The 15,467-nt window shown below is 38.9% G+C and overlaps 2 protein-coding genes across 3 annotated transcripts in view; one reads left to right on the forward strand and one right to left on the reverse strand.

Annotated features, from left to right (window-relative positions):
* The window catches only part of LOC149602820 (ATP-binding cassette sub-family C member 1-like), a 449,544-nt gene that overhangs the window by 368,363 nt on the left and 65,714 nt on the right, over positions 1 to 15,467 (forward strand). The gene's annotated exons all lie outside the window — the stretch shown is intronic.
* LOC149602836 (uncharacterized) overlaps positions 1 to 15,467 on the reverse strand; it is a 49,483-nt gene that overhangs the window by 25,982 nt on the left and 8,034 nt on the right. For both annotated transcript variants that reach the window (XM_089860517.1, XM_089860515.1), the window contains exon 2: positions 12,294 to 12,447. In XM_089860517.1, coding sequence (XP_089716643.1) covers positions 12,294 to 12,377 — 84 coding nt within the window. In that variant the 5' untranslated portion in view covers positions 12,378 to 12,447. The remainder of the gene's footprint in view (positions 1 to 12,293; positions 12,448 to 15,467) is intronic.

Genomic DNA, 15,467 nt, shown 5'->3' on the forward strand with positions numbered 1-15,467 from the left:
AAAACAAGTGAGGAAAAAACAGATATTTAAAGAGAAAAATAAAAAATACCAAATTCTAAGAAAGTTTCCACAACACTCCCCGCTCGATGAGTTAAGCTCATCAAAATATTTGAATTAATTACAAAAAAAATTAATTGAGGGCAAAATTAACGAATTTACACAATCTCTAGTGGATATAGGAGTTGCACAGGTCTTCTTAAACTTTTTCCTGTGCCTAATTTAACAAGACATGATCTAACCTTATCGTCTCTACCTTTAAATAATTCCTCAATTACACCCATTTTCCAAATTGTTCTTGGATGCTTTTCGTCGTGTACTAATACTAAGTCTTGCCTTTTGAACTCCGTTTCACGTTTGGGTTGCACGTATTTGTGAGCTGTGCTGAGTTCCATCAGATAATCTGATCTCCATCTCACCCAACACTGATCTAACAGGTTTTGCCTGTAGCGCCACCTTCGTGTAATTTCCTCCCGATTAGCATTAACTCTATCAGTCTTACTAAATGTCCGAGAGGGTAGCGCAGTTACGCGGTCCCCGACTAAAAAATGCCCAGGGGTTAGGGGTGCAGGTTCGTTTACTTCGTTGTAAACGTAGGTGAGAGGCCTTGAGTTTAGAATGGCTTCAACCTCAATTAGAGTGGTCTCAAACTCCTCATAGTTTAGGAGGGATCTCCCTAGAACCTTTTTAAGGGCTAATTTTGTGGATTTGACTAACCTTTCATAAAACCCGCCCCACCAGGCCGCGCGTTCCACTATAAATTTCCAATTTATTTCCTGGCTAACTAGAAATTCCAAAAATTTATTAGATTTTATGTGATCCCAAATATCTATAAGGTCAAAATTTGCCCTCTGAAATGTGCGCGCGTTATCCGAATATATGGTACTAGGTACACCCCTACGCGAGATAAACCGCCTGAACGACATGAGGAAGGAGTCCGTGCTTTGGTCAGAAACCAGCTCTAGATGCACGGCTCGTGTTACTCCGCATGTAAACAAAGCTATGTAAGCCTTTTGAGTACCACGCTTTCCAACTCTTACTATAACTGGACCAGCGAAATCTATTCCTACAATTTTGAAAGGAGGCGCTTCGTTGATCCTATCGCTAGGGAGAGGGGCTACAACCGCGGCGCCAGGCTTCACCGAAAAGCGTTTGCAGGTGACGCAAGACCCCATTAATTTCTTTACCATTTGCCTGCCGCGAATTATCCAAAACCGTTCCCTTATCTCGGTAATAGTGTCCCTTAAACCTGAGTGCATTAACCTAGCATGATGGAACCCAGCGATTAGCTCCGATAACTTGTTTTTTGAGTTTAAAATTATTGGGTGTTTCTCACCAAAGGTCAATCCCGTTTTTTCCAAGCGTCCACCGACGCGCATTATCCCATCTTCGTCCATTATGGGGTTCAAATTGGAGATGTTGGACTGAGTCGAAACTCTTTCCTTCAATTGAAGCCGTGTCTTCTCTTCCCGGAAGTCCTGTGATTGGGCCTCACGTATCAGGACTTTCTCTGCCTGTAGAATTTCTTCCGTTGTGAGCGCTCCCCGCTGTTGTAGATTCTTATGTTTTCTACAGTTCTCAGTGAAACGAATTACGTAGGACATAATTCTTTTGACCTTGGAAAGAGAGCTGTACTTTCCTACGTCCAACAATGGCTCGCTCCCCGCGTTTACAATGCAACTGCACTGCAAGGATTCTTTGAATTTCACCCGTTGTTCTACCTCCAGGTCCTCCTGAACGGGCTCCGCCCCTGACGTAGAAGGCCATTTAGTTTCGTCTAGCCGAAGCCATTCCGGTCCACTCCACCACAACTCGCACTCGATCAGCTGGTCTACCGACTTGCCTCTGGTGGCAAGATCCGCGGGATTTTCTGGTCCCCTGACGTGACTCCAAATTCGTGGCTCCGTTAGCCCTTGAATCTCCGTGACTCTATTAGCCACAAAGGGTTTCCAACGTGATGGAGAACCCCTAATCCAATAGAGTGCTGCTGTATTGTCCGTAAAAAGCCGAATGTCGGACAGTTTTTCCGTGAAGATTGGCTTCAAGTAATTAAGAAGCCGTGCGCCTAGGAGTGCTCCCATTAACTCAAGCCGCGCGATTGTCATCTCATTTATAGGAGCGACGCGAGATTTTGCCGACACGAAATTTACTCCGATTGTACCGTCCGTCCGAATGTACCGAATGTACGCGACCGCAGCGTATGCTTGTTTACTCGCGTCACAGAACACGATTAGTTGACGACTTTCAATTTCATCTTCAGAAATACCATCATAGTAATGCCTAGGTATCTTCAACTGGTGAAGCTGTGGGAGCTCTTCACACCACCGATCAAATTCGTCCGTGATTTCAAACCCTAGCTTGGTATCCCATTTTGCCCCGCTTCTCCAGAGGCTTTGGAAGAGAACTTTCATCCTGATAACGAAAGGGGCTAAGAAACCAATGGGATCAAAGATTCGTGCTACACATTGTAGTATGAAACGCTTCGTGTTTACTCTGGTAGTTAGAAATTGGAGCAGTCCCTTTAAATCAAACGAGAAATGATCTTCGGAGTTGTTCCAAGCTAGGCCTAAAACCTTTTGACTGACGTTTGGGCCTTGGCTGCTGTCAAGACTGAAGTTTACTGATTCTCCAGCCAATGAGCTTTTCCCGTTCATTGTCTCTTGGAGTTCCCGTGAATTTGACAGCCATTTCCGCAAGTTCATACCTGCTCCCAGAATTAGCTCCTTTGCTTCGGTTGCTGACGCTATACCCTCCGATACTTCCGACGATCCAGAAGCCAAGTCGTCGTAGTATAGCCCAGATCTTATAAGCTCGCAAACTTCTGGATATTTCTCTTCATTTTGTTTGAGATGATGCCGAATGGTGGCCGTTAAAAGAAACGGACTTGAGGCGACTCCGAATGGAACTCTCGTGATCCGATATTCCGTTAGCTCGTTAGGCTTAGAAGGGTTTTCCGGCCATAAGAATCTTACTGCATCTCGATCCGTCGGTGTTAATGAGATCTGCAGGAAGGCCTTTTCTATATCTGCTACGAACGCGATTTTGAAGGTGCGAAATCGTAGGAGAACCTCCAAGATATCCGGGTTTAAGTTGGGCCCGATTTCTAGGCACTCGTTGAGCGAGGACGAGCCCGGATCATGAGCTGAACCGTCGTATACCACTCGTAATGGCGTCGTTTGTTTGTCTTCTCTAATTACACCATGATGTGGCAAGTAGTAGCGAGGATTCCCGGTGACAACCTGGTCCATGGCTTCGACCTTCTCAATGACACCACGTTTTTCCTGATCATGTATGATCTCCCGATATTTCATGAAAAAGCTAGGGTTAGCGACGAATTTCCTCGCTAAGCCTTGAGCCCTTTTCCTTGCTCCTTTATAATTGTCACCAAGATTCTCTCGATTTGGCTTCCAAGGTAGACAGACTTCGTACCTCCCGTCTCTGAATGAAATCGAGCTTTCGAAGTTCTCTAGAACTTTCATTCCAGTGACATCCTCCTTGATTCCAGAATCTTGTATGCCCATTGCGTCAAGACTCCAGAATTTCTCGACTTGGTCCGAGATCTTGGCTTCAGTATTATAGACAAGGACTTTCGAAACCGCGACCGTATGCGCACCGATTACCTCCGATGTATCCGTGGGGCCCGAAATGGTCCAACCAAAGAGCGTATCTAGTGCTACTAATGCTGGACCCAAGCGCTCAATTTTGCCCGTAACGATCATCCAATAATAATCAGCTCCAATGAGCAATTGAAGCTCTCCTGAAGAATTATCATTCATGTTATCTGCCAGTTGAAATCCCTTATTTTGAAGATTTACTATGGCTTCTTTCTGCGATACGCAAATTCTGCTGCAACTGATGGACGGGGATTCTAGAGCTTCTAGCTCTATCTTCTTTGATGGATCCCGAACGTTAGTGAGGGTTAATCGCACGCGACGTCTTGTTTCTTCCTTAGCATTATCGCTATTGAAGGTTACGACCCTCAATTTTTCCTCCCCTACTACTGGCAAGTTTAGCTGGCGTGAAACTTCCGTTTTTATGAAGGTACGTTGGCTTCCTCCATCCATGAGACATCTCACTCTTAGGGATATTCCGTTTCCGCCGTTAGACAAATCTACTTGGGCCGTTTCAAGAAGACTTATTTTATCTCCCTTAGTGCTTAGATGGCAAGCTGTGATTTCAGTGGAATCCGCTCCTTCATCCTTCTTGTGTTGAGTTTCACAAATACTTGAATGATGTTTATAGCCGCAATGTTTACAAACTTTATTCCTTTTGAAGCATGACTTCGAACTGTGACCCGATTTGAGGCATACAAAACAAAGATCCTTTTCCCGCACTATTTCCCGTTTTCGCGGAACCGATATTTTATCACATTCACCCGAAAAATGACCAATGTCACTACAAAATAAGCAACCTTTCGACGAAGGTGCTACACCCGTATGTAAAGCCATGGCCGATGACGTAGACCCGCCGCTACGTTGTTGAAAACCTTTAGGTTTAGGCTTACGCTCTTCCCACGTTTTCCAATTTGGCTCCTTGCCGCCCGCCGTTGCGACTCGAACCGGTTCACTCATAGTGAACGCCCGCTCGCGACTTGATACTTCGTCCCCGAGGAATTGGACAAGCTCCGTGATATCATACTCGCGCTGACCATCTTGCTTTTTACTAAATTCAAGATTTATATCCTTTGGGATCCGTTTCAGCAGAATCGTACACAATAATATACCGTATCTATCTTCACTTATTCCGAGAGCACTTAAACTACGCATTTCTACCGTTAGCGAATCGTAAAGCCTTCGTAATGCCGCGGTATCCGAAGTTCTGGTAACAGGGTCAATCGTTGCCAGGTTATCCAAGTGGGTGTTCACTGTTTGATCTCTGCGTCCGAATCTTCTTTCCAAAATATCTATAGCCGCGATATAGTTGGCGTCGGAGACGGTGAGACCCTTGATTGCGGTAGCTGCTAGTCCTTCCAAGCAAGTTTTTAGGTACGTGAACTTCTTCGTCCCATCCAAATCCACGTTCTGGTGTACAGTGGAGCTGAATTGATTCCAAAAATTTGGCCATTTCGTCATATCGCCGTCAAACTTGGCGAGCTCAAGCTTCGGTAGTTTAACCGAGCTTCCGTTACTCCTGCCGGAACTGGAGAGAGTTGATGGGGTGCTAGAACCGCTTGCCCCTCCGGTAGCTAGGGTGGCATCTATTTCTCGAATTTTACGAGAACACTTTGTTTTACATACAGAAATGTCGTCGTATATTTTCTCGCATTGTTCCACATCATCTTCCATTTGATCCGGGTCTGTTATATGAGTCTGTACTATATCATCCAAAGGTCGAAGGGCCGCTTCCTTCCTTAATATAACGTTTAGTCCTTCTTCCAACTCGTCCCTGTCCACTGGTACCGACTGAAGTAAGGTTTCTATCTTTTTTAAGCTAGTGGTAATTTGTCCTCTAATTACCCCACGCTTCCGTATTTGTTTGGCTTGTTCCGTTGCCATAGTTCCGATTTAATTTACCGGATTAAATTAAAGTTCAAGAGTTCCGCCGTTGTTTAGATTAAATAAAGCTCCGTACTTTATTATGATACGAATCCGCAAGGTTCTGTTACTCTATCCGCCGCCGCCGATTATAACACGAAAACGTTAACACATACTTGATAATACTTTAGTTAAATCTAAAGTGTCCCTATCCCGAGTATTCTGGCACCAAATTATGTCGTAACTTCTCCTTCGCGTTATATTATTTGTTAATTATATGTGAATAAAAAAACATCGCAACTAGCTCAACTTGAGATTTAAATAACAAGTAATGTTTTAATGTTAAAAATATAATTAAACTACATGATGAAATTAGACTGAATACAAGTTGGGAAAACCAAAATATTACCTCTCCGAGTCAAGAGGTCTACTACTACAAACTTATTTACCTAGATATGGAATTATTTCTCTTTTTTGAAGTAAACATTTACGAAATATTGAAGCAGTATTCCAAGCATAGCGAATAATACAGTAAAGCAGACGACATTTTACATCCAATAAGGATAAATCTTGGACACATGGAAATCAGTCAATGGGGAAAAGATCAGGAAATGAAGTCTACGCTTCAGCTGTTTACCGTATATTCTGATAGCTGCATTCACAACTGGTTTGCAATGTAAACACAATCGTCTCGTCTCACCTCAACAATATTCTTAGTTTGCCAACATGAATGTTAACGTTAAATAACACCAAAGCTAAATTGTAGCTAAACGCACTCATAGTCAATGCGCACCATAAAGAGAATAAAAAGTCTGTAGCTACTACCCGTTTACCATTAGCCCTTTTACTATTCGAATTGCCACCATGATCTTTTCTTCTATTATAAAATCTTAACCTGATTATTTAATAGTGTATTTAACTTTCGGCTCACACTGAACCGTTGATGTCTCTTCATTTCAGACACGAAAATCAAAGCCACAAGTTTACTTCACCTCAGGCCTCAATTATTTACTCTTTGGTTCACTAAGCCTATTGCGGATGATACTTAATATACCCGCCGGAGTCTAGGTCTTAGTTTTCTTCATGAAATCACTAAACCAGGGATTATTCTATATACAGATGTAGTATAGCTTAAGTAATATATAAACAGCCATTTCAAATAACAATATTAAAAAAAATCTTTGGAATATCAAAATGAAACAAAGCTTTAAAGCTACAAAAGTACTAAATGCATCATAATTACGAAAAATACTTCCACATATTCACTTTATATTATGGAACAAAGACCAGAAGATGGTGGTGTGAGAACTCAAGTAGAGGAGCCATTTCCGTGACTGTGAATGCAGTTCGGAAATGGCGAAGACGTTTGCTCCGATTTGGAAACTGCGAACGCGGTCACGTGGGTGTAACAACAGACAGACAGACAGACAGACACACACGATCGTTACAAAACCTCTCCGTGACATACGTCACTCGGAGAGGTAAAAAGTGTATTTAACTTTCGGCTCACTCTGAACCGTTAATGTCTCTGTATTACAGAAACGAAAACCAAACCCAAGCGTTAACTTTTTGGTTCACTAGGCCTATTGACAAACAAAAATTTATTTGACCAATATAGTTGCGCTCTTCTTGAAATCACTTTAGAAAGAATTATGCTATAAACAGATGTAGTATAGCTTAAGTAATATATAAACATCGATTTCAAATAATAATAATTAAAAATATTCTTGGGATATCAAAATGAAACAGAGCTTTATAGCTACAAAATCACTAAACGCATCGAAATTACGAACAATATTTCCAAATATTAATTATACATTATGAGAAAACCAAATTTTAAGGTTTTGTAGGATTTCTTTCCACAAAACAAAGCGAACTGCTAACGCGGTGCACTAACGGACGGACACACACAGACTAAAACATAGGCTGCTTCTTAACTCTTTCCGTTTTAATTTTGAGTTGAGAAACTAGATTATCTTGAATATTAAAATAAATATAATTAATATTAAATATTTTCTTCGTTAGTTGTTCGCCTTATTGAGCGTTACATCGCGTTTATAAAGAACAATTAGACATTCTTGAGAGACCTGACTAATATTGGCGTTTGAAATGAAGCATACTCCGGTTGCATTACCTTATTCAAATAGGTAGTATATAAGGGTGTCGAACTACAGCTAAAAGCAAGAACAACCGCAATTGCGAAAACCTTTGGTGGACAACCCACCTTAGGGAGGCTAGACGTTTCTCGTAACCCTAGCTGATCGCCGCGAATGTCTTAAACCCAACGATGACGATGGAGTAGAAGCCAGGTGTACAGACTGGTGTCCAAGTGGAATGGACGAAGACCAGAAGATGGTGGTGATTAGAAGCCAGGTGTACAGACTGGTGTCCAAGTGGAATGGACGAAGACCAGAAGATGGTGGTGATTAGAAGCCAGGTGTACAGACTGGTGTCCAAGTGGAATGGACGAAGACCAGAAGATGGTGGTGATTAGAAGCCAGTATGTACAGACTGGTGTCCGTGTGGAATGGACGAAGACCAGAAGATGGTGGTGATTAGAAGCCAGGTGTACAGACTGGTGTTCATGTGGGATGGACGAAGACCAAAAGATGGTGGTGATTAGAAGCCAGTATGTACAGACTGGTGTCCATGTGGGGTGGACGAAGACCAAAAGATGGTGGTGATTAGAATCCAGTATGTACAGACTGGTGTCCAAGTGGAATGGACGAAGACCAGAAGATGGTGGTGATTAGAAGCCAGTATGTACAGACTGGTGTCCGTGTGGAATGGGCAAAGACCAGAAGATGGTGGTGATTAGAAGCCAGTATGTACAGACTGGTGTCCGTGTGGAATGGACAACGACCAGAAGATGGTGGTGTGAGAACTCAAGTAAAGGAGCCATTTCCGTGACTGTGAAAGCAGTTCGGAAATGGCGAACACGTTTGCTCCGATTTGGAAACTGCGAACGCGGTCACGTGGGTGTAACAACAGACAGACAGACAGACAGACAGACAGACACACACGTCGAAATTAGAACCTCTCCGTGACATACGTCACTCGGAGAGGTAAAAAGGTTTGATTTGGGTAGCGAACTACCCCGAGTAACAGCTAAAAAAAGAGTGAAGCAAAAATACCCTCCACACGAAGAGATTCCTGCCCCTTATTTACACAATAACTTCAAAAAAAAACTCACTTTCATTGGACAAGCCCAAAGGTCAGGTGAGCAAACACTTTCCCTTAAGGGGAAAGCCTCGAGCCAGAGGAACTCTCTCTCGACAAACATGCTTACAAAAATATAGCATGACCGGCCGGTGACCCGCTGCACCTGTATTACGGGGGTCATTCAGAAATTTCCTAACCCAAGGCCTTGTCCAAAACAAGTGAGGAAAAAACAGATATTTAAAGAGAAAAATAAAAAATACCAAATTCTAAGAAAGTTTCCACACCACATATTCAAATCAGTATTATTTTAAATTATAAGACCTGCCGTTCTAGTGGAAAACCACCTACTTTAAAGGGATACTATTGGCAAAAATTAAGTATTTTTATTCTGATTCCTTATATTAAAATATGCCGCCTTGAATTTTTTCTGATTTTTTGAAGCGCTATTTATAGTATTAAACAGTAATTGAAGTTTTGTATCCAAAACATGCATTTGAATTTTGGTTAAGCGACCTACCGGCCAATGAGCGCCCGCGATTTATAAGAGGCAATCCCCAAAGGTTTTCTCGCGCGAGTCTCATTTGCGTCGTCTGCATTAGGTTCAGAAATATCTATTCTACTTTTTAGTACTCGAAAGAAAGACGCCGGTTCGATCGTCTAACGATAAGCGGTTTAGGAACTTTAGTAATTAGCAAGTTTATGCTATTACGTCTCACTTAAACTCAAATTACTCTCGTAATTTTATTATGTTAAAATGTGGCGGGTCGTATTTTTGTATATCTTGAGTGTCTAGTTATTAGCCTTTGGAATGGGAAGATCTGTGTTCTTAGATTATTGTTTCTATTATTTTTTGTGATTTTCGAGATAGAAAAAAATTAAAAACCCATCTTTTACACCTCAGCAGAGTCAAGTTGCAACACAATTACTATCCTCCTCAAACTTCAGCAGACGACGGGCCCCGCGGAGTCACTGGTAACGAGCCCTCTCTAAAAAAATACTTATTTCCCGCCCTTGGGAACTCAGCTTTTACTGTTTGAAGTAGACAACATACGACTTAATATTCTCTAAACTTCACGGGATTGGCTGATTTGGCGCTATCCCTAAATATGTTTTTATTGGCCGGTAGGTAAGTGCGCTAAAATCGAGACCCATTGCTAAGCCTAACAAATTTTAAAAAATTGAATTTTCATTGAAAAAATTGTTTGAAAAATCAGAAAAAATTTGAGAGTTCATATTTAATTGTAAAGAACCAGGAAAAAATAAAATACGGCACTAAGATTTTCAGCTGAGAGTCTCCCTTTAAATCTAAAGGAGAAAGTTTTCGGTGAAGAATAGTAACTTTTATTTTAGTATCTCTTTAAATCATATAAAAAACACTATTCAAAGGCAGTAATTAAACCTAGGCTGCGTTCAGTAACACTCATCAGGAAAAACATCGATGTTTGGGAAAATGAAATCGGTGGTCTTTTGACGTCATGATGACGTTGCAGTTGTTGAACGGCACAATTTTGTGTAATATGATGCTTTTCTTAATGGCGACGATATTATGATAACGTTACGGCAGAGGCTTAAATAATAAATCCGAAATATTTACAAAGATATTGTACTTCAATTTATCAATTAAATCAAAATTCTGTCAGAATCCATTTTTTACCGAAATAATATATTGCTTTTTAGTATTATTATCCATAAAGATAATATTTGTCAATTTTACATTATTTTAATTGTCGCGGCGCAAAATGACGAAGTTTACGTCATGAATCCGATGATCATCAAAAAAACCTCCTCTCACAGCGGATTTTTCTGATGGGCATCCGATGAGCATCATGACGTCACGCCCAAAGACGCGAAAAACCGTTCAGTAAGACATCGATGTCATCTTTTAGTCATCGATGTTTTTGATGCCAGCTACTGAACGCAGCCCTATAGCAAGTATTATACCTTTAAACAATTAATCAATCAACCGACTCTATTCAGTAATCATGTGTCATGGAGATGGCAATATTTAAATTAAATTCCAGGCTAACCGAATGTTCTAGTTCCCGATGTATTCGTGGTAAAGGTGTTCGTTCAATACACTAATCAGCCGTATTCACTGATCTCGCGAAATTACGTTCGACTATTTGAAAAGAGCGCGGAATTCAAAATTCAAACCTAAAACTAATAATGTTATTATTCCACTATGCACAATTGTTTTAGTGGATAAAATTAAAAACAAGATTTAACTTTAATTTATAGGCCCATAACCGTTGTATTAGAAAGGACCTGGTTCTTTAATAATAATCGAAACTTTATCTAAGAAGGGATATTCACACTAAGCCTGTCTCTTTACATAGTGGTGGAAATATAGTCCTAAAATAATGAACATTAACTCAGTTTTGTGGTGTAAAAATTGTCGAAGTATAAAATAAATATCGGCAAAGTAAAAGTTATAAGTAATAATATTTTACATGCCCACCATATTGTAAAATGGTTGCTGTATTTTTATATCTCAAATGGGCCTAAACCTCTTATTTCTGACCATGTATTTTTAATATAGCGGGCGTGAATCAAATATATTGCTGGACTATTGTATACGCACACCAAAAAGCTATTTCGCAGCACTCAATGTAGTTTTTACTCCCGCAAAACTTTGTCAATCGAGACCACGAAAACCAAGAATGTTTCTCGACAAACTACTTTTTTCAGGGAATAATTAAAATTTGAAAGGAAAAGTCTATTGTAGAATCTTTAAATACCAATGCCTTTTTTAGTCGTTTAGGGCAAACGCCGTCGAAAGGTTCAAATTTGATATACCACAAGCAATGGGAAAGTGACTCAGATAAACATTTCTAACTAAATGGCGTGATTGAGGAATTTTTTCGTTAAGTAATCTCGAAACGAAAAAAAATACGTTGATTCGAGAAAGTGGTTTTCAAATAACACGGAAACTACAGAAATCGCATACTTTTTGCCGGTTTAAAAGAGGGTATTAGAATAAATATTAAAATGTTAACGCTATTGTGGTTTGTTTTTCGGATTTCTTTCTCTTTCAACTGTAAAATTTTTCCACCATTTTCCGGTAGAGATCTCAATTTCAATCAACAAGGGAAATATTCAATGTTGTTGAAGTAAAGTCAAAGCTGATCTGTCGCGTTAGAAAGGGGGATAGTCTGTGAACTCCCCCTCTCGCGTACGCTTTGAAATCAGGGCCGGAAATAAGAACAGGACACTGGACATAGTCCAATAAAATTTAAAAATGTTCCATAATTTTTTTAGAAACTAAGGGGGTCACCGGACGGTTGACCAGTAAATATTTCCGAAGTTTTGATAGTTTGACTATGAAGACGCTACACAATTTTTGCGCAGTCCAGTGGACAATGTCCTATATCACTGGACACAACAAATTTTTCTTATTTCCGGCCCTGTTTGGTACTAATAGATAGTATAGCATGCCCTAAAAATGTAAGAACTGTTGCAGCGGATGCCAGAAAATTCTGACTTTATTTGGCATAGGGCTATTTAAAATTGGAGGATTGTGAAAAGCCCCACATAGAAAGTAAAAGCTAGTTTTTCCTATCCTTTTACTTAAAGGATAATTGCCCTGAGAAAGCACACAGTTTCGCATCTATCAACGTTCAATTTATATTTTGATATAAAAAAGTAAATCTAAAAACTTACCGCAAATACTTGAAAAAGTAGGACAATTCCAATGTTATAAGCGAAAATGTTCCTTCGTGTGACGAGAAGCTGAGAAATCTTCATTTTTCAAAACTTTTCAATTCACTGAAGTGGTTGAACCTTCAAATGTTCGACGCATGAAAACAATGAGAATCTGAAACAAAAAGTAAAACATAAATTAAATAAATTATTTTTATTCATTATTATTTAATATTTATATTATTATTATTAATTTTTTTATATAAAACTTGTATTAATGCCTTTATAAAATTAAATGTATTACTTTTATTATACGACTTTCTGATTTTTTCCATTAAAAGTATGGTTGGTTATTACGGTGTCACGTATCTCTACCATATTTTTATGTTTGGAATTGTCAATCCATTAAAGTATGAGCATGTATAGCTCCAAATCGACTAACAATTACATTTTAAGCATCTATTGCAGGCATCAAAAAAATACTATACATATATAATAGCACCCTTACAGCAAAATTATCATTATTAGAATTTTGTTATACAGGTCATACTGAACATTGACGGAAAGCATTAGTGTTCATTACTGTATGAATTATTTGATATAGTTTGTTAACTTGGAGATTCTCGTACGTCAGCCATAAATAAGAAAAAATAAGTTAAATCCTTCTTCACACATCAAGGTAAAACTTTGATCAATAAAACTCGAAACGATCGAAAATGGAGCATTTATTAAGTTAACCTATACCACAATCCAAATTCCCGAACTACTTGTACTATATGCCTGGTTCATCAATTGCACCAAGAAGAATGTATGAGAGAGGATGCTATAGCCTCACGAGGCTCTTTATAATTTTGAATATCCCTCGTTTCCAATTTCAACGACGCGCAAGCCGTTAGTAAAGGCGCGCGTCGTTGCGCGCCACTGTATGCGGTATCTGCCTTGTTTTCCCCATTTCCAGAACGAGTCTTCCCTCTTGTACATCCTCATTGGTTTCACCTCCGCGGGTCAAAATAATACCGCCATCGTCTTTATACCTCATACCTACTAGAAAGAGTTCCCTGTCTATGTAGACAATAAAATATCTTGAGACTCCATTTTATTAGTAATTAACCATTTTTTACAACTTTCAAATTCAATAAAATGATGCATTTTTAGGTATCAACCACAAAGCTAAAATGCTACTGGTTCATGGACCCAACTTTGAGTAACTCAGACAAACCAATTCTAAAGCCCTGCTCTAGTGCTACTGATACCAACCTCGAGGTTTGGTCAAATTTGGTCAGGAATTGTGACCATGCATAAAGAACTAACATATACATATATGACCAAACCACTTTTTTCAACAACAAAAAAACACAAGATCAAAGATGAAGTATAATAACGACTGTAGGAGCGATTACCAATATTGGAACTTTTAAAAGATAATACTAAAAAGTACCGTGTAAATCGATCATTAAATTTTGATAGAAACTTTTTCAATTGAAGTATATTACGCAATCGGAAAGTATTGAATATGTACTAAGTTTTTAGAAATATCTATTAAATCGATTGAAACCTTTGGTTGTCCAAAATAAACACTACTACGAACGAAAAATGTTTCGGACAATACGTATATTTCGGCCGAATAAAACATTTTTCTTGTTTTTACAGTACTACCTGACAATATTATATTACCTTGAAAATGTTATCCAAAGATGCTAGTGAGTGTTCAAAATTACCGAATAAAACTTTCAATTTCATATTATATTGCGCTCTGCGAAGAAGGTATGACGCTGGAGGCTGAGCTAATGGAATTTCGTCGTTTCTTAGAAAGTAATTTAAAGTCATTTAGAAAAGACCCGGGGCACCGAGTACGTTTAAGGGCGGGAATAAAAGCCTTAATTATACTAAATGTTCTCTTTTTACAAATCAAGAATTGAGAAGTTTCTCTGAATTATAGGTAATGCACAACGGAGAATCACTTATGGGCAATTGAATGCATGCAAGCAGATACAGGAAACATTTTTCCGTATTTGATACAGCCATAAGTAAGATGGAAAACGTAAAATGGAGTCAGACCCAAGTTTCTAATTTATACCTAAAGCAAAATCGTGTTGATTGTGTACAACACAAGATTTTTTTTAAAATAGTTAAAGTCATCGGTCACCGAACTTCGACAGCATGTTTTTGTAACCCATTATGTTAAATTTTTCTAATTTAAATGTACGGAATGCCGTTCGTTTGTGCTACATGCCTTTGGTTCATTTCGATTGCGACTGTAACTCTGACTACATTCATTTAGCTAATTTTTCTAATATTGACTATCAATCACATCAAAGCTTCGATGAATTATCTACACTCGTCGGCGACGAAGTCGCGAAAGTTTCACCCTGTATTATCATATTAGCCAAGGAATAACTGAGAATTTTGAAAATTTTCAAGGTTTTTTGGTTATATAGAGGAATCCCGATATAGTTTTGTTCCGATAAGTTCGAAAAGCATTTATGAAATTCGCCAAAATATTAATGTCATAGTTCTTTCATACTAAAACCTTACATTTACTACTGATGAAAATAATTATTTCAGATTTATATATTTGAAGTTAAAACTTGAAATTGAATCCAACAAATTGAAATATATTTTTTTTAATTATCGATGACGCCTTAATGTTTTCCCCAGGAAAAAAATCTGAAGTGAAATAACGTATAACGTAATTTCAAGTGATTAATTATACAGATATTTAAATGATGTGCGTGAATGGACTTAAATACGATGTTTCGTAGCATGGGCTACTGTCAAGTATCAAATAGTTGAATATCAAAGGTTAGATGAGGATAGGTACACCATAGTGTAACAGTGACACCAGAAAAGTCATATAATTCATGACATTTTAAAACAATTGTCTAAACCTAAAGCTAAATTAGAGATTGAAACAACAGGTTCTAGCCCATAAATACGCCAAATCGTTTACGTTCTCTCGCTATCCCTACTTAGATAAATTACTTTTAGTGTAATATCCCCTAGTATATCGGATAGGGGGGAATATATATTCTTTGACTACAAGGCAAGGATAACCACACATCGCCAATGCCATACTTAAATCCTCAATTCCGTTATAAATACTTTTACTACTACTATTCTGGTAAAACTGTATGCCCATTGATACCTTGTAGCTAAAAATTAACCAATAGACCTATGGATAAAATGGTCAAAGCG

Source organism: Phalangium opilio, unplaced genomic scaffold (assembly GCF_054372755.1).
Source record: "Phalangium opilio isolate 3A_F unplaced genomic scaffold, DU_Popi_V2 ptg000352l_1, whole genome shotgun sequence".
NCBI classification, from domain to species: Eukaryota; Metazoa; Arthropoda; class Arachnida; order Opiliones; family Phalangiidae; genus Phalangium; species Phalangium opilio.